The 20327-nt window shown below is 33.7% G+C and overlaps 2 protein-coding genes and 1 long non-coding RNA gene across 5 annotated transcripts in view; 1 reads left to right on the forward strand and 2 right to left on the reverse strand.

Moving 5' to 3' along the window:
- The window catches only part of LOC122517351, a 65754-nt gene extending 63128 nt beyond the window's left edge, over window positions 1-2626 (reverse strand). Inside the window, exon 1 of the mRNA XM_043635697.1 lies at window positions 2068-2626. Coding sequence (XP_043491632.1) covers window positions 2068-2359 — 292 coding nt within the window. The 5' untranslated portion in view covers window positions 2360-2626. The remainder of the gene's footprint in view (window positions 1-2067) is intronic.
- A 713-nt stretch (window positions 2627-3339) lies between these two features.
- Window positions 3340-5060, reverse strand: LOC122517354. Its single transcript, XR_006303812.1, has 2 exons — window positions 4829-5060; window positions 3340-4053 (listed from the first exon to the last, which is right to left on the reverse strand). It is a non-coding gene; the product is annotated as an uncharacterized LOC122517354 (long non-coding RNA).
- A 246-nt stretch (window positions 5061-5306) lies between these two features.
- The window catches only part of LOC122517355 (forkhead box protein O-like), a 91811-nt gene continuing 76790 nt past the window's right edge, over window positions 5307-20327 (forward strand). The window contains exons 1-2 of one of the 3 annotated variants that reach the window (XM_043635701.1): window positions 5307-5472; window positions 7020-7825. In XM_043635701.1, coding sequence (XP_043491636.1) covers window positions 7292-7825 — 534 coding nt within the window. In that variant the 5' untranslated portion in view covers window positions 5307-5472; window positions 7020-7291. Of the gene's footprint in view, window positions 5473-6395; window positions 7826-20327 lie in introns of those variants that run through there. The other 2 variants (XM_043635702.1, XM_043635700.1) reach the window with 2 other exon arrangements.

Consider the following 20327-nt stretch of genomic DNA (forward strand, 5'->3'; position numbering starts at 1 on the left):
AGGCTGAAAGGGTTACCTACTTGATTAGAAAAGATCTAGTTGTATGATGAAAAAGAATCAACCAAAATATTCTTCGTGCAACAAATTTTCATTTTCTATTTAAGATTAGGAACAAGAGGGTCAACAGGGTGTCTCTTTTTAAACTAAAAATAATGTTCCTATTCCTATTGGAAAATAACATGCAATGCGTGTAAATATTCGCGCCTTAAATACCATCATTTACCAATTTATAATAGAAAAACACATATAATTATTAGGATATGTAAAAAGAGGTCAAGATGATTATAGAAAAATGGGGGTATACTTTACGAAATCGTCAAGATCGAACCGTAGAATATAAAACCGATGATCGGGGAGAATGATAACGATGATTAAATGACTACGTTAGTGGTTCCAATGGTTGAACCAGTTAATACGGCTTTGTGTTTCTTATTAAGGGTTTTATATTATATACCGAACTCGAGCCGTGATCAACTCGCTATGGTTCTCTTTTCAAGATTAACTTTATCTACCTAGCAAAGTCAGCGAAGAAACACGATAGCGGAAGTATATATATATATATACTTAAATACACACAAAATATACTCACATGTATACATATTAAGTGCATGGTGTGTGTGTATGTGTGTGTGTGCATAGGATTAATCGCCATAAAGATTTCTTCGCGTAAATAATAACGTTTTAACTTTGATAATTAACTTTATCCATTTTCTCTCGAAATAATCTTATTCAAACTTTTATATTATCTTCCTATCTTTTTTTCTAAAATAGGATAAAATTATGGGATAAAAGTGGATATACCTTGCGCATATAAAATTTGCCACTTTACTTGGTCATTTCGAAATATCCCCCATGGAAAACATTTTGAAATGAGAAAAGAAAAGGAAAGAAAAAAAAAAGAAACATGGAGTAAAAGTGAGATAGATAAAAGTAAATATATAGACCACAAGGGATTCTTTGTTACGATTTCTCTCAAGGAAGCCCTAATCTTTCGTCCTACGGTGAAACTTGCTTTCGGCACACTGCGAGATCCGTTTCCCACGGTGCGGCAGGTAACACGAAACGTTTTCCCTGTAATATGGCTCTCTCTCTCTCTCTCTCTCTCTCTTACTTCGTGCTTCTTTCGTCCTTTCTCTTTTTCTCTTTCTCACTCTCGCTTTACCAGACGATACACACCATGCTATATACGCGACGGGGTCCATGAAATCGAAAGAGCACCTCCTCTACCCTTTTTACTCAGCTAAGAGAAAGGATTACGAGCACGAGATTCGAGAAACTGCTCGACCGAGACGATTTTACCTTTTTTTTCTTTCTCTTTTTAATCTTTTATTTTTCTCTCTCTTCTTCTTCTTCTTATTTTTTTTCTGATAAACGACATTTTTAAATTGACCACGCAGGTATCGCACCGATTGATTGTCTCGTGATTTCATCGTAAATTCTTCTTCTTCTTCTTTATTTTTTTTGTGTATTTTTTGATCCGTCCGAGAAACGCTTGAGAAATCGTCTTCAAGGTGATAATTAGTCATACATTTTGTTCTTTTCTTTTCTTTTCGAACGCACCATGCGAATTAGGTAATTTCAACGAAGATGGGGACTGGAAGACCTGACCGTTCGTATTTTTTACGTAACACGTATTGTGTCTTCTTAAGAGATCGTTATGGCGATCAAAGAATTCCTGGCATGGAAGTTGGGTTGTATAATCTCAACGATATAATCATCGATCTCCACCGAAGCAAAACGAATGTATATGCATATGTGGTGTGTGCTTATATGCATTTGACGTTCGGTTAGAAAGGAATAGTATACACTACAAACGGTAATAAATCGTCAAAAGTAACGTCGTCGAAACGTGCTTCCGTTCGAGTGACGATAATCTATCGTTAAACTCGGATAAATGAATTGCATTTTTAAAACACATCCGAGAAAAAGATAGAGGACTGAGCTTAAAGAATCATCCCCCTGCATCATCGAGTAATATTCTGCATAAAAAAGTGCATATAAATAATACTCTTTTAAGGGTTAAGGTCCATCGTTGTTGATAAATAAAAAACAAGGCGTAGTACTCACGAACGGGCACCTTCTTAGGGTCGACGGTTGCGAGTCGTTGTTCGACCTTGTCGAGTCTTCGTCTGACTTGGGCACTCCTTTCAGCGACCGCAGTCAGTTCCCGAGTGAGTTCGGCAAATATGTCCTCGGCTGTGGTGAGGAGCGAGGCCAGTTGTTTGAGGGAACCGGTAAGGGCACCGTTCGCCACGGCCTCCAATTCGGCACCAACCGGTAACTCTTGTGCCGCCGCGCCGGATGGCACGTGACCGCGGCACAAGAAACGCGGCTCCACCTTTCGAATCACGAACGGCATGATCCTTCGACGAGGAACCTACGAAGATCAGTCCTTGGCGCATACCAGATGCTGATTATCCTTTATCTCTTAGAGACGTTGCTGATCATCGACGAAACCACTATTCAAATCTATCAATGACTTTTTATCAACGTTCTAACATCTCCATCATTTGTATTTCACTTTTCGATTGATTTATTTCACTGATTTATTATCATCGCACTCATTTTTTGACCCCCCTTTTTCCCTTTTTCCATCTATCTATCTTTTTCTATCTTTCTTTTTCATATCTCCTCGCACTTTACGTATTTTCTTTTACTTTTTATTTGATCTCACTTTTCAACAAAATCAATTTATCATTATTATTATTATGTCACCATTACACGATTGACTTTTCATTCGTTATTTTCTCGCGACGAATAACTCTCCACATTTTATCGTGCATTTTATAGTGCATTTTGCAATTATTTTATTAGGAAATAGGAATTAAAGGATTGAAAAGGTATACTAAGAAAAAAAAAAGGAAAAAAAAGAAAGTCGGAGAACGAAGATAAAGGAAGAAACGCATACCGCGCGACGCGACGTCGGTGCGCCAAGTGCCGGCCGGTTGTGTGCTCCTTGTTCGAATAACTCGAAACCCGCCGCCATTTGCGCCGCCATTTGCGCCGCCATGCACCAGCGCCATTTGCGCCGCCATGCACCAGCGCCATTTTGCTCCAATCAAATGGTGCCCTGGTATTCATGGTACTCTGCATTCGATATCTGCATTGTTGCCTCTGTTATCGGCGGTTGGTAACGTTGCTTCCGGTTTCGGCTGATAAAGTAGATTACTGTTATCGGTAATTGTAGTTATTCCTTTTTATGAATGTTTCAACAAATGGCACAAGAAAAAGATGGCGATAAGGATCATAAAAGATTTCTATTCCTTTCGAAAATCTTGTCTTCTTTAATATTTACGAAAGAGGTTTGTCTTACAATTACTTTAATGAAATCTCATTGCAAACTAAATATTTGTTTTTACTTTATTTTTATTGCACACTTATATATAGTAAATCTTAATGGATACCGAAATAATAGAGAATACCCCCCAAGTAAATTCTTGAATAATAACGAAAGAAAAGTATTATAAGATAATACAATGTACCGTAAAGTAAAATCTACGGACAATTGAAAAGCTATCGGCTAATGAGGGGTCATCTTTTCTTCGAAAAAGAATTCAATTGCAATTCTTTTCCTTAAGCCGTACTACGGTACTTCAAAGGGAGATTTAGAATTAGGGTGACGTAATTAATAGTCCTTCTTCGAAAGGATCTAATGGGTTTGGATTTCCTAATACTTTCTTTTTCATTCTTTATTCGACCTTCGCATGTGCAATTTTCACACGATAAACTTCATTCACTCGTTAGCCTCAAACTCTCTCCTTTTTTCTTTTTCTTTCCTTCTTTCTCTTACGTTTTACTTTTCGATAGAAACGATCGCCCAAACTTTTCAAGAGCCGAATATTAGACAATTTATGAATATATTCTACAATGAAATTTTCCATAATATTTGACTCAATGTGAAATCAAATTTGAAGTTATTCATGCTATCCGTTGGATGAAATGAAATTATGCATTGTCAGAATAAGAAAAAGAACGTATTCCAATAGTTTGTGATGTAGCTGTAACATCCATGAAGTGGATTTTGTATGCCACCTCCTCGGACATCATGTGATCCTGTAACAAAATTTAATTTTCAATTGAACTTTGTAATTTATAGATGTGGGTCGCTTGCGGTGTGTTTTATTTTCAATAACATCTTTGAAATACAGCGTCAATTCCTGTTTTTGATTTTGTTGTCGATTCAGTGCGTCTGCTGCACATTTTCAAATTGTATTTGTTGTTCGGGAACTCGATCAAATACGTGAACAATACACCAATACTGGCTATGACGCGACTAACTTCATGCTGTTAATTTCATATCTCTGTGCGCGCGCATCGTAAATACCGACAAACTTCATCCTTTTAAATTTGTGTCTCTGTGCGCGCGCATCGTAAGAATTCGCTCTCATCATATTTTCCCAAATGCGCCAAAAGAAATATAACTTTAAAATTTTTAAACACAATTGACGGTACTCCCAAAACGTGGACTTTTAAACTTTGTACGATTAGTTTCGATAGCACAGAGAGACAGAAAAAAATGCGAGGGAAACGAGTATTCGAAAATTCATTGCTACTACAGATTAGTTAACATAAAAATATTCTAGCAAACTTTTGGTATCTTTTAATATCAGTGCGCGACAAAATTTTGCAAAGATCGTTGCAGTTGCGTGCGTAAAGATGTAAAAAAAAGTAATTAAAAAGAAATATTAAAACGCGCGTAAAAGTAATAGTTGATATGGGGATCCTGAAATGCGAGCTCTCGAACGATGGAAAAGGATATGAAATTTAAGATAAACGATTAGATTATCGAGATAAATCTAAAAACAATGAGTTCAGCGATGCTCATTACCACTGTGTGACATCGCCAAGGATGTGTCGTCTTCTCTCTTTCTCTATTTTACACTCGGCGATTTCATCCTTCCACCATTAAGCAGAGCCGGCCAGCCAACCTACTCCTTCCCTCTCTCTCTGGCAGTGTGTAGGACGCGCGCGCGCGCACACACCCATCCGTAACCTCCCACCTTCTTTCTTCTCCCACTCGACGAAGCAGCAAGGCACCGAGCAACCACCCACCACGGAACGTTCCCTTCCAACCCTTTCCCCTGTATTCCTCCCTGTATTCCTCCCTATAGTCCTCCCTCCCTCTACCGAATCCTCCTCTTCCCTCTCTCTTTCTCTCATTCGTGGCGAACTACTGCGAACGTTGTCTCTCTCTCTCTCTTTCTCTATCTCTCTCTCTCTCTCTCGCCATGAAAGAGAGAGAGAGAGAGGAGATAGGCGCCACGAATTCGCCTCTCGGTGTCTCTCCGCAACTTCGGCTTCGCTCGGTCAGTTCCGGCCGGCGGTCAGAAGAATTCGTCAGTATACGCCGTGCCGTCTTGCCGGCAACTTCTTCTTTTGCGGTGTGATAGTTGAAAAATTCACAAATCATTTCTTTTTCGAAATATCTTTATTTCTATACCGATTGTTTACTTTTCATTAATAATAATTCAGGTAAATTTAGAAGAATTTTTGTCTACGTTATACATATATGTGCACACGTTTATACATATATATCTTCGTAATTTCGTATGAGAGAAAATCGATGATAGAAAATCGTCATCATCGACGTTTAAAGATCGCTGAATTTCCGACGTTGTTGTATTGAAATAAAAAGAACTTTAAATTTTCCCGCCGAAAGTGGTACTTCGAGTCGAGTGGTTTTTTCTATTTTTTTTTTTTCAAAACAAATATGGACGAGTACGCATAAAGTATAATCAAACAGAAAGTATACGAAGAGGAAATAAAACTTGGAGAAAGAGAAAGAGAGAGAGAGAAACAGAGAGTGGGAGAAAATGAAATCCCATCGAATTCTATCTATAGGATTCGAAATAATAATAATAATAATAATAATAATAATAATAATATCGACGCCAGGATAATTAGGTATCGATAGTTGACACAGTGTTACTTTTGATTTCTCGCGTTGTAAATGTCTTCTTCGTTACGTATTCGTTTATAATTATCATTGAGAGAGATATCAGGAAAATAAGAGTAAGAGTAGGAGGAGGAGAAGGAGAAGGAGGAGAAGGAGGAGAGAAATAGGAGTATGAGGAAGAAGAGGAGGTGGTAACATAATCGAAATAAGGATCCATCATTAGTCGTGGTCAACGAGAAGATCTTTAGCGGGGCTTTCCCTCGTAGCGGTGGACCAATTTCTCTATCAAAACATGACCACGTGACGAGCGAGTACGACGGCGGCACGGCTTGTAAACATTGAGTTTGACCACGTGGTTTGCCCCTCTTCTTCATACCATCTTCTATCTTTCTTTTGATTCCTCTCTCTCGTTCCCTCCGTCCCTCCCAGCGTTCCTCACTCACTCGTACACGTTCAATCGTTCCCGCGCGCTCGGTTACACGCACACACCCACCGATATATACCTCACCGATATATACTTCACCTCCCTGCCGTTCCCTCCCCATCAGACACACATACACATACACCCGTATACTCCATAAACGTAAACGACGTTCTCGCACGCTCGTTCCTCCTCTCTCTCTCTCTCTCTCTCTCTCTCTCTGTCCCTCTCGTGACGACGAAGAGGAACGCGGCGCGCAGTACACAGTGTATTCTCGCTCGATTGGCCGCCCAGTCGTGGTCGAGTCGATCCATCGTCGCGCTCGATTTTCTTCGCGATCCACAGTTATATTATTACTACTACACTCTCTACCTTTTTCCCTCCTTTTCTCTCTCTCTCTCTCTCTTTCTTTCATATACATACACAGAGACACGCACACACTATCTATATCTATCTTCTTTTTCTTCCTTTTCCACACTCGTTGTGGCGGCAGGGTGTGCAAGTGGAACACGCAAGTTCAACACGCACTCGTTCCTTATCTTCGATACACTCCGCGTGCGTTCTCTCAAAGTTCGGATTATTTTGGAATATATTCTAATGGTTTTTTAAAAAATATGGGAAAGAGATTAAAGTAATATCGACATTTTTGTAGAATAGAAGAATAGACTAACGTTGGTTTTTCTTCTCTTTCGTTTATTCAAGGTTGAGAATAATATAAAGAAGAAGAAAGGAAATAAGATTATAGATAGACAAAGAGTTTTAAACGTATAGAAGAAGAAGAAGAAGAAGAGAAGAAGAAGAAGAAGAAGAAGGAGAAGGATTAGGAAGAGTAGGAGGAAGAGTAGGAGGAGGAGGAAGAGGAGGAAGAAGATCAAGCCCTTGTGTCGATGCGCGCGAGCGCAAGCGCGCTCAATTCTTAAGGTCGACGACTGTAGGGGACTACTTACTACCGGTACTTTTCTTGCCCGCGAAACATGCACGCGGTCAAAGTGGAATATACAGAAGAGGCCAACATGATGGACTCGGTCCCAACGGTATCATCCTCCTCGAGTACAACGACCGCATCTCAACAGCAACAGCAACAGCAACAAGGAGTACCGTTTGATGAGAACAGTTTTGAGCCTCAAACGAGAGCACGATCAAACACGTGGCCATTACCCAGGCCCGAAGGATACGTCGAAGGTAATGTTGGAGTAGGTGGTGCTGGTGCTAGTGGTGCTTGTGGTACTGGTGCACAAACTGGAAATGACATTGGTGGCGAGGCTGGTACACCACCTCAACAGAGTACCCTAGGACAAGGTGCTGGGAGTGCTGCTTTATTTCCCGTTAAGAAGAACTCTTCGAGAAGAAACGCATGGGGTAATCTCAGCTATGCCGATCTGATCACTCAAGCGATCACCAGTGCACCCGAACAAAGGCTCACTTTATCCCAGATTTACGAATGGATGGTCCAGAACGTTCACTATTTCAAAGACAAGGGTGATAGTAATAGTAGCGCTGGTTGGAAGGTAAGTTTTATATTATTATTCAATCATTTATTATATATATATATCTATAGGTATATTTACTTAGAAATGATCTGATTCGTTTAGTAAATAATCATTACAAAGTTCTAGGTATATGTCTATTAGATATAACATTGTAGTAAGCACAGACTGTCCTAGCCCTAGATTACTACGCTATTTATTTTCCTCGTCTTTATTTCGATACAAGAGAAATGAATTTTGGTCTTTGAACGTTAATAAGATGAGAAAAGGAGAGGAAAAATCTCATCGTACGATCGAGCAAGATGGTACCGATCTATAAATAGATATCAATTACGAAATTATTCAATAATGTGATTATTTTGGTTTGTTAGTTAATTTATTTAAGAATTCCATCGGAAAGAATGGATGACGAGTCATCTCTCTCTCTCTCTTGTATTCTACGTAGATGCGATAAATCAGAGTCCGATCGATTAAAAGTAGGAAGATGATGATGATGATGATGATGATGATAATAAAATAATAATCGTAGCGTATGTGTATGGATCGTAAAACGGATCGTTCTTTTTCTCTCTCTCTCTTTCTCTCTCTTTTCTATATCCTTATCTATCTACCTATTCATCTATTTATTTATCTGTGTATCTATAAATCCACCTATCTCTCTTTTCGCATGCATATTTAATTATCGAGGAAATCGTTATCGCGCGCTACGAAACAACGTAATTTATAACGTAACGTCGTATATTTCGTAAGCTCGTTTTTTTACTTTCAAGTTTTAGATCGGTGTCTTCCGTCTTACGTAACAACAATCGTGACGCGCGCTTTTGATAATATTGCATGGAGAAAAATGCATAATTGTGTATGGTGAATTATGTATATGTTGTATCTATACAGTGACGAACTTACCAAGTTTATTGGTACAGGCAAAATTTTCCATAACGTTCTATTATATAAATCGACTAATCTTTAAATTAATACAAAAGAAAAAAAGAAAAAAGATCATTTATCGAGTCTAAAGTTTCATTATCGCGTATTGAAAATTATGCAAATAAAATTGTTGTATCGTAAAATCCAAAAAATTGCGCAGAAAACTTTAAATGTTTTAAGTAAACAAATTGTATTAATTTATTAAAAGCTAATTGTTTTTTGTTTATCTTTTTTATTATCATACTCCCATGTTAATATCGATTGTTTATAACACATATTCATACTTTATAGAATTGAGAATATATTTAATAAATTAAATAATAATAATCGTTTTTTCCTTTATATGGAAAGATTTGAATAGAATTTGATAGGAAAATTTACCTACGAATACTTTAATTCGACATTGCATATATATGTGCATACGTGTATAGATGTTATTTCTATAAATAATAAGCGTTAATAGTAGCATCGAGAGTTTGATTGTAATTTTATTGATTTTTGTCTTTATTTTTCTGTCTAGATAAAGATTGAAGGAAATTTTTGCATGATTTAGCGGCGCCTGACGTATACATAGATCACGTTTCTTGCTCGCGAACGTTTTACCGAGAAAAATGTGTCCTTATTATTATCATTATTATATCATTATTATTATTATTATTAATAATATTATTATTATTATCATTATCATTATTATTATCGTTGGCCGATCAACGTTTCACGTAAGTACGCACTTACAAATTCTTCGGTGCTAACGGTTTACGACGCATCGCGAGTTATCAATGAGTCTTCTTGGAAACTAATGGCGTCTAGAAATTCAAGGATTCGCGGAAATTACTAACGATTTTTCCGTCAACAATTATCTATATAGTTAGAGACTTCATTTTCTTATTACACAGTTAATTTGTTCCGCGTTACATCAAAACTGTTTTAAGCAAAATTCAAATAGTACGATGAAAGAAATATTAGTGATAAATTACAATTGTTTATTATTATTAATTAAAAAAAATGATTTTCATTAATTCGTTATCATAATTGATTAAATAAATGGGTGTCTAAAAAAAGGGCATATGATAAAAAATTCAATAAAATTTGACAGGAAAATGTACGAGCAATTAAAAAAGTAGTTGATGCATAACATACATTTATTTTTATTTTACATTGAAAAATAAATAATAAATTGATTATTGTGAGAAAGTAATTTAATTACTGCAATGCACAAATTGTAAAATAATTGGTCAGAGTATATGCGAATATTTTGTTGAGTACTTATAAATAAATGAAATATCAATACTATATAGAATTTTGTCAGTATAATATTGTTTATTTGTGTTGATTAAAGTTTATTGTTAATACAAATCACTTATATAATCACGTAATGTTATTTTATTATAAATATTGATACGATTTATTTGAAAAATATAAATTTTAATGAATATTTTAGCTTAGTCTTAACAAAATATTAACTCAATAGACAAACTTGACCAAACGCAATGAAAGAAATGATGAAACGCGTAACGAAAATTTGATTTTTGTTCTACAAACCGAGAGAGAGAGATATCGAAAGAGAAAAAATAAATTTGAAAAGTGAAATAAGTTAGATCTATGATAAATGGGTGTTGCGTTTTATTCGTGGTCAACAGCACTTAATTCACCTTGCCAGGAGCAAGGCTACGATTTCTTCTATGCCGCGCATAGTAAATTGTGAAAGAATCGTCTCGCATACTTGCCTTTACAAGTATTACGACTCGATTCGAATCGAATCGGCTTGGCGATTCGATAGAAACGTAGGACAGCTGCTTGTTACTCGTCGTACACCTTTCTCTCGTAGAATTTCTCGCCCAAAGCTATTTTCTTATATGCGTTCGTTGGCTACTAGGTTACAAGTGTCTTATATATTTTCTTCAAATATTTTATCTTTCAATTAATATTACTTATTCATTATGTAGAAGTTGCGTATAAATACGTATATATCAGACGTTATAATTAAAACACACAATTATATTGTCAATTATAGATTTTCTAAAGAAAAATATGTTTGAGGAAAATGATTATATATATACACACACGATACTTTTGTTTGACACTGTACGTATTACATATGTATCTGCGCAGATAAAATTTAAATATTGAACATAGAGATTTGATAGGACGCGATGATAGAAATGATTTAACATAATTTATGATTACTTTTTCTCATCTCCATAAGAATATTTTAATGAGAGATTATTAATCGTAATGCGGAGGAAAGGTTTTTTCGAACATATACAAAAAAATCGATCCTACTTCATGACGAGTATATAATGATAATATCGATAAGTTTGAAGAATTCGTTTGGAGTTAACACGAGTCTTCCATGATTTTCATCATGATTTACGGTGATAAATGTGCATAATATATATATACATGCACGCATATGCATATATGTATGCATGGATCAACCTTCGATGACGTAATAGCAATACAGATGATGCTGTGTAACCGCACTCTTCACGTAATATACCCTTGACTCTTTTAATGAGTATCGCACATTCGTTACGTATGTTGCGCTTCGTAGAACATCCAAGTTGAACTGGAAGTTTGCATCTTCGTTTATACGCGTTGTTTCACCATTTAGATGTTTTATTAATTTTGTATTTACTCGCGGTCGATAAATGGTCAAATAGGAAATTCATAGGAATGATATTAAATGCAATAATAACACAGGTAGTATACCGAGAGATAGTTATCCCGTGATTAATTGTTAATCACGTTCACTTGTCTTTTGATATTTTTTTTTTCCTTTACCTCTTCCTCTTATTTTTTTTTTCTTTTTTTTCTTTTTTTGTCATCGATAATCAGACCCGACGGAGACCTTGGATTTTGAAAGAGATCGAAATCGAATCGATGATAGACTCCAATACGTCGCGACACAGTTTCCTTTTTCTTTTTCTTCTCTCTTTTTTATCTTAAATATTATTATTTAACACACCGAGAGGAAACGAGGGATTTTATTTTTTTCTTCCTTACAATTACTTTTTTATATTTATCGTACGTTTGATATACGTATCGATTATTACGATAGTGGATTATTAATTCAATATTCTCAAAATTACTGCTATAAAGAATATATATGTCCATAATTATGAAAATGGTTTAAGTCATATATTTCTTGTTTCGAGATATTTAAACGAATTACATTTGAACATTAAATAAATTCTATATAATATTGAAATAACAAACACTATCTAACTATATTCTTCTACATTGAATTCATTTAGTTTCAAATAATGTGGCATAAAATAACTAATAAATGCATTTTTTTTTTTAATTTTGACTTATGTCAGACCACTTTTATAATTGTGGGCACATATGTAAACAAAAAATATAATATATTACATCTACGTTATGTTATTTCTCACGATTCAATTTGTTCGATAATTGTAGTCGACGTAACTCGTGTATCGTACTACAGTCATTTATTCTCGTAATAGTGATCAAAATTACCTTGAATTATCGAGTATATATAATTTGCTACGTCTCTCTTTCTTTCTATTGTATTTCGCATTTATTATATAGAAATCTTATTTCGATTAAGATTTATCAAAGAGTTTCGTACGTTTTTCTTTCTTTTTTTTTACGTATTATTTGAACTTTTAGAAAAAATAGATGTAAAATTGACGGAAAAAAAAGAAAAGAAAAGAAAAGAATACCGAGAATCAAAATTGGTATAAACGATAGAACAGATCACGTTTTGGTCGCATAAAAGTAACGATAACTCGAATATATATGTATTGGTCGTGTAAATTGCGCGTAAAATGTTGAACGTTTCTAATTCGTTTTCTTCCTTCTCGTACGGCCTTCCTAAAGGTAATAAAAAAAAAAAAAAAAAAAGGGAGAATGACGCAAGGTGGACGCCACCGACAAGAAGATTATCTTTTCTTCTAATGTCATCTAGTGTTTCATTTTGGTTACGACATGCGGTGCACCGAAATAGAAAGATTTAAACGCGAACGATAACGCCTTTGCTATTACCAACCACTTGTAACACGTGGCCGCATTTACGAATCGTCATTCTTAACATTCAATTGTATCTCAAAGAAAGAAAGAAAGAAAGGAAAGGGAAATAAAAAAGAAAAAAAGAAACATAGAACATTTTTTATAATAGCTCAATAATTCATCCAAATGTTTTTCACTCGATTTTAAAAGTTAATCGCACGATTGAATTTTTAATTCGAGATGAGAATGATTCGTTAAATATTTTTTTTTTATTTCAATAGCTAATTCATCGAGCTGAGAATTTATGAGTGAAAATATTAAAGTTGCATTAAAAAGGATAGAAAAAGTAAAAAAAAAAGTGTATAGATAAAACCGAAGAAATCTATGAATCAAAGATGTCATATTGTTTTTTTTTCCTTATCACACGTTGAATATTGACAAAAGAAATAAAAAAGGCAAAGATAATAGTTATCTTATTAATCGTGATATACGGAAGACGGTTTTTTTCTCTGGCGACCAATGAAATGCGAGATCGTGGGATCTCGTTTGAGGTGTGTTCTGCGTAGGTACCACGAGTACAACTGTGCAAATACGATTTAGATATTGATATTGAAATGTTCGCGTTACGGTTATTTATCGTTTATGCCTATCATCCTTATCGTTTTTCATGTCTCTCAAAAAGAGATACGCGTTATTAAAGAGTCCGACGATTACTTTTTTTACTTTCAAGAACGTCTGTACTTTTTATTATATCCAGTATTTTTACTATATTCATTTATTTCAAATATATAATAATTAAAATGATATTATTATTAACATGCATTTTGAATAAAAAAATCATTTCCATTAGATGAAACATTTGATCTTCGAAGTCATCACTGTTTAATAATCAAAAGTATTACTAAAATACATTACAATGTTTAATGTACTTTCAATGATTGTTAATTAACCGAAAAAAATGTGTGTATTGTAATTTAGAAGCACTGAGTATATATTCGGAGCACCGTCCTCTTCGAAATCCACCGTTAAACTGAGTCATTGTCTTCTGTGAAAGTGTTTTTATTCAATGTTGTTTATATGAGCTTTCAAAGAGTGTTTTTCATTATACATATACATGTAATCTTCGGAAAGTAATATAAACAAGTATAAATAGAAGAAATTTCAAATTACTTTCGTAGAGGATAACGAGCCAATCTTACAGTGTATTCCGAAGAGGACGTGCAACTTAAAAACACGGATTTTCAACTACAATATACATTTCCTTTGATTAATTAACAACCAATTAAAATAAATATAACACGGTATTTTACTCTAATCATTTCAGATTATTCAATATTCAGATATTTCATTTTTAAACAAATTTACTTTATATTATTTTTACTTTAATGCATATTATATATACCCAGTCTGAAAAGGAAATTCGAAGAGGACGGTGCTCCGAACATATCTTCCGAGATTTTAGACAATAATATACACTTCTATTAATTATTTAACAATTATTGTAATATTCTAATTAATTCTCTTTATATTTCAGATTATTTAAATACATATCAACTGTTTTAAACGTTACATATATATTAACGTACTTTACCACGTACTAATACCACGACATTTTTTATTTTTTTTTATTTTTCAAGGAAAACATTTAATTAATAACTATGCACGATTTTAAGGAATATTCGCTAGCTATACCTACTGCTTACTTACTCGGGACAGAACGTAGGACATGCGCATAGCACGAAATAATCTTTGCACCTGTTGAATAACGACACCTCTTTGTAGAATGAACGAGAAAGAGAGACAGAGATAGAAGAAGAAGAAGAAGAAGAGCTATTACATACTTCCGCCTTCGTTTTCTATTTTTTCTTCTCGTACATTACTCGCATAAGTATAGACATATACATATATATATGTGTGTGTGTGTGTGTGTCTATAAATATATATGTATATATATATATATGTATATATATTTAATAATATATATAAATTAATTAATAATAATAATATTAATTAATAATATATATATATTATATATTATATATAATGATATATATGTGTGTGTGTAAGTACATAAGGTAACTAACGCATTGTCATCGATTCACGGTTTAGATTCGGTCGATCGATTCTAAGGGATAATAACGAGCTTGTAAACACTTATCCAGGCTACGTAAATCAACGTTAGCAGTATATTATAGTATGTAATAGCAGCTACTACGAGATACTAAAAGCTGAGAGGCATGTAATCGGTAACGTCTATTCACGCGTATCGATTGGATCTCTAATGCGTGTGAAGAAAGATCGTCTCTTGAATACTTGCGAGTCATCTTTGTTTTTTTTTTCTCTTTTTTTTTCTTCGATCTTGTTTAACCCTTTGAATGAGACCCATTGCGAAACTTCAATCATATCCTATAGAATTCAGTTACACGTGTATTTTGATAGATTTATTATCGTGTCATAGAAAAATGTAAATTGTATTAATTCATTGATTTATTTTTAGATCGATATTTAAATGATTTGATTACGTGTTAGGTAATTTTTCTTATTTTATTCTGCACGTCTTTTGTGTTAGAAATAATGCGCGAAACTTTGAATAGGAATGAATATTTCAATATTGACCTTGATGCAAGGTATTTCCAGTAAAACTGCAAAAATGCATAAACAGAATCGTTGGAATTTTTCGCGTATATATTTATGGAAAAATTTTCTCTGCCTTTAATTCAAACAGTTAAAAACGGCACGATTGGGTTATTCGAATTTGCATGTGCGAGTCGTTGGAAAATTAGATTGAAATTCTTTACCTTCTCTTAGGAGTCCTTTTTTTTTTAATTATTTACTTATTTCGCTCTTATTTTAATCAAACGTATTTTAGAAGTGTCGAAGTTTTTATATAATATATGTTATAATACTTAAAACGCGAAAAGAAAAAATGAAATTTTAATTAAATCGTTACTTAAATTATTTCGAGTAGAATTGTATTAAAAACGGTAAAGAAAGAGAAAAAAAAAGAAAAAAAAAGAACCAGCAATTGGAAATTATTGAAAATTGGACAGAAGGAACGTTACATAATGAAAAATTGTTAGATCGTTCTTAGACTCGTTCTACGAGGAGTGACGTCGCGAAACAGTCGCTTAATGACCAATTAAAAAGTAAAATTTCTCTATTCATTTTTTTTCTCACTTCCTTTATTTCATTATCATTTGACAAAATAAATAAAACCGATATACCATCGTGCGTTATAAAAAATTATAAAAAAGAAAACATAGAAAATCATGTAGCAAGGATAACTTTTTACGAATATTATTCAAATCAATTGTAAAAATAATCTCATAACACGCCACGAATATTATACATTTTAAATACAAATTAATAAAGAATTGAGACCAACAAAAAAAGAAACAACGGTCTCAAAAATAAAGCAGCAGATTGACTTATTGTTAGATAAATTATCAAGATAGAGTTGATGAAATCTTATCAGCGTTATCAAAGAGATATTATAGAACAATACGTATGATCGCGTTGAAAGAAAAAAAGAAAAAAAAAAGAAGAAGAAGAAGAAGAAAAAATATCATAAAAATATCACAAAAAATAAGATATTTTATTCGATTCCAAAGCTCAGACGGGATAATACTGCGGAGGGTTAAACTTCGAAAGTTGCAGCCATTACAGTCGCAACAAGAGACACTTACTTACTTTACTTACTTACATACTTACATAGTTTCTCTTTATCTCTCTTTAACCAATGCCAAGAAAGAAGAAACGAAGAGACGAGAAGAAAGAAGTCGAGTACTACTCTGTTGGCGAAGACTGTACAAGTCTGCTTGCTGTGTCGTCGTCGTCGTCGTCGTCGTTCGTTGTCAATTCTGGTGCGTAGTATGTGCGAATGTTCAAGAACGACCGAGTAAAGAAGGGGAATTGAGGGGGGGGACAGAGAGAGAGAGAGAGAGAGAGGGTGAGGAAAAAGAGAGTAAAGGGGAGGGAGAATAAGAAACATTGGTTTAACCAATAATCGTGCGCGATGAGGGGGGCACGGTTGATACCACCACTGTGCTTACGTCGCAATTGTACAAACACACATTCGCACATGCACACACACATACACGTATCCGTACTTTATACATATAATTAGAGTTTTCTACCTACTCGCATGGAGAACATGTTGCGTATGTAAGTAGTGAATATATATATACCTATATATATGTGTGTGTATATATCGAAGAGTAGCAAGTAGCTTCGTAGCTTCGTTTCTTCTTCTTCTTCTTCCTCGTCGAGTTTCCTGGCACGTGCATATATCTGTCCTTTTCTTTGGATATATTTCTATTTCTCTCATCGTCCGTCAGTCTGTGCGTCTGTCAGTGTTTTCTTCTCTCTTTCTTTTCCTTCTTGCGTTGTACTATTCTACACTTCATCTTGTTCTTGTTCTTCTTTATCTTCGTTTCGTGTTCGTTTACTTCGGTAGTCATCAGCAATCGTGCGCCTACCCACTGTTAACTCGACTCAACTTGGTCGCCCCTCTTTAGGGTCAAAGTCAAGCCAGCCCGCGAGCCATTCAAGGAGAATCTGCAAGATGTGTTACACAGAAAGAAATGATATCAAGGAATTATTTTCAATTTCAAATATGTATCTTATCTTTTATATCGTTTAGATTAAAATTTATTTCTAACGGGTAAGTTATAAGAAGTTGAATATATTTTACGCGTAAGAGATACAAATATGATTTAAGAGATCTTTTTTTAAGTGGGGGTATTTATATAATGTAATAAACATTTTTGTTTTCTTCAAATTTCTTAATATATTAAGTGTCATAGATTAAAATGTATTTTTCATTAAAGCAGCGAAATCTGTATCCCTTTATCAATATTTTTTTTAAATGTTTGCTTATTTAGGATGCAACGTTTGATAAAAAAAAGTAATCTTTACGCGAGAGAAACGTTTATTTACTTTATATCTCTCTCATCTATTATAATTTATTTATTTAAAATGAATGAAAGAAGTAGGATACGTTACGTTTAATAAAATTCCTTTTACGAAATCTCAATTTCTATAGAATATAGATATAATGTAATAAAAATCCTTTCGCGTTGAACGTTTCGAAGTCATAGACTTATGAACATGTTACTTTAATCGCTCTGTCAGACTACTGTTTTCCACGTAGGAAGGCTTTTATTCTAATTAGGAACCGATGCCCGAGGGAAGAGCTGTTCCGTTTCTAGCATAGCACAGTTGAAAACATATGATTGTGTTACCGAACACAGCACAACTTGGATAATAGTATTCTATCTTCGCGAACTACATATACGTATATGTGTATAATAGATAGAAACAAACATTTATTTATCTCTATAAAAATCTTTAAATTATTAGATCAATTCTTACATTTTTTTAGAACACATATATATATATATATTAATAATAAATAATATAAATAAAAAATAAAAATAATATAAAATAAATAATATATATATTAAATCATATTTAAGTAAAAGGGACGTAAAAAAAGAAATGAAAAGAATAAAAAAAAAAAAGGTTTGCAAATGTCACGTTGAATGGAAGAATATAATTTGGAAATAACATTTATAACGTAGTAGGATGATAAATCATGATAGCCATAAGGTCGCCCATATGATCGTACAGAATTTTTATAATATGTAAATTACGCGATACGATAAGATGAATTACAATAATTCCACTCCGAAGATTTATAAGGTAGTTTCCTTTCTGCTTCTTTTTTTTTTATTTCTTTTTTTTTTCCTACTGAAATCGAATGGCTATCGAAAGATCGCTTTGAATTTCATTTCGTTGTTGAACGACGTCATCGATGAATTATCATTGAAAATCATCAGACGTGGCACTACTTTTACGTGAAATTTTACGATCAACTCCTCGTATTCCCAACATCATTCGATTTCGAGATTTGTTCGGTTTGATTTGGTTATTCTCGCGTGTTGGTTTCATGCTTCCCGTGTATAACACGCGACGACGAGTTTTGTTATCCAACAAGTGGCGTAAAGAAGGTGCCGAGGACGTCAAGAAACCAAGAGGGGCACGGTTTCTAAACTTAGCATTAACTCTTTCTCACTCTTACTTTCTTTCACTCTACTCGCGTTCTCTCTCTCGCTCTCTCTCTCTGAAAAAAACGTAGCTTTAATTACGATTAGGTTTAACTGGCCATCCGACTGTGACAACAACTACTATCAATTATCCACGTGAAAATATTTCACTTCATTTAATAGCATTTTGAAGAAATAATTTGTTTAAATTAGCTCACATGTTAACCAACCAAACCGGTTTCATTCTTCTCTCTAACGTTATGTGCGATAACGAAATACGAAGTTCGATTTGTTGAACGTTATGTAATAAGATTATCGAACACACGAAAGATCACCGAGCCAACCGCTAACATTTTCAAACGTTACCTACATTTTCGTGGGAATTTTATTTTCATTATTTCTTTTTACTCGAAGTTATAATTAGAAAGAAGTAATATCGAGTTTGGATAAATTCATTCTCAGGATAAATAATATTGTATTTACTAACGTTCGTTATATTCATTTAATCAAAAAGACAATCTTATAATGATTGTCATATATATTTAATATCTATAAATATTGCAATAAAACGTAGTTTCTGTATTTTCATAGTTTAGTAATAGACTATCGCAGTTAGATAAGGTTGGTAACGTTTACACTGACAATGAGACAACGTTACCGGAGAAAAGAAGATAGAATAAATTTTCCATCTTTTTCTCTCGTTAACTTTTTGCACGATGTCTTTTCTCTCTTTCCGGATCATAATCATCGAAGCACGGGTGGTACGTGTGTAGTATGTTTAATGAAGTCCGATAAGTAATTGTATGCGTGTGTACATATACATTTATATATATATATATATATATTTAAATATTTATCTGTATGAGTACGCGAGCATAAAAGAGAGAAACAACGTTGTCTATTGCGCCTTTGGCTAACAGTTATAAGGATAACCTATGATCCGTGAGGAGTATAACGATTCTTCTTTGAACGATTCCCTCGTTGTCCGGCATTCGTGCATGCGTAATAGAAAATTATCACTACATCACAGCTTGCGCAATAATTACATTCCTGATATATTATTTACGCTAATAGATTATAATAGATAGTATTTAAAATACTGTAATATATAATATATAAAATATACAAATATAATATATATAAAATATAATATATAAAAATTTATAGTAGATAGTATTTAAAAAAAGAAAAAAAAAGAAGAAGAAGAAAAAACACACTCTTCGTTGCTTTCTTTTCATTAATTATTAAACCCTTAAAACGTGTCACTCGCACAGTTAACTCGAGCGAATAAGACCCGCGTAGAAATCGTGCACACTCGAGTTAACTCGAGCAACGTCGTATTTTAATGTTACCATAAAAAACAAGACAAAAAAATTACATGATCTTTTATGCACGCTTGAAAAAAAAATATTGACAAAAAATATGACTGCTTTAATATACATTAGTATAATTTAAGCAAATATAATTTCTTTAATATTTTTCGTTTATTAAAAATATCCTAGACTATGAACAAATCGCGTATCCTTTTTGCACGATTTAATAAAGTAAACAAAAAACTTGTCTATTTTAATATACAT

This window comes from Polistes fuscatus, unplaced genomic scaffold (genome assembly GCF_010416935.1).
Source record: "Polistes fuscatus isolate 324 unplaced genomic scaffold, CU_Pfus_HIC Scaffold20, whole genome shotgun sequence".
NCBI lineage: Eukaryota > Metazoa > Arthropoda > Insecta > Hymenoptera > Vespidae > Polistes > Polistes fuscatus.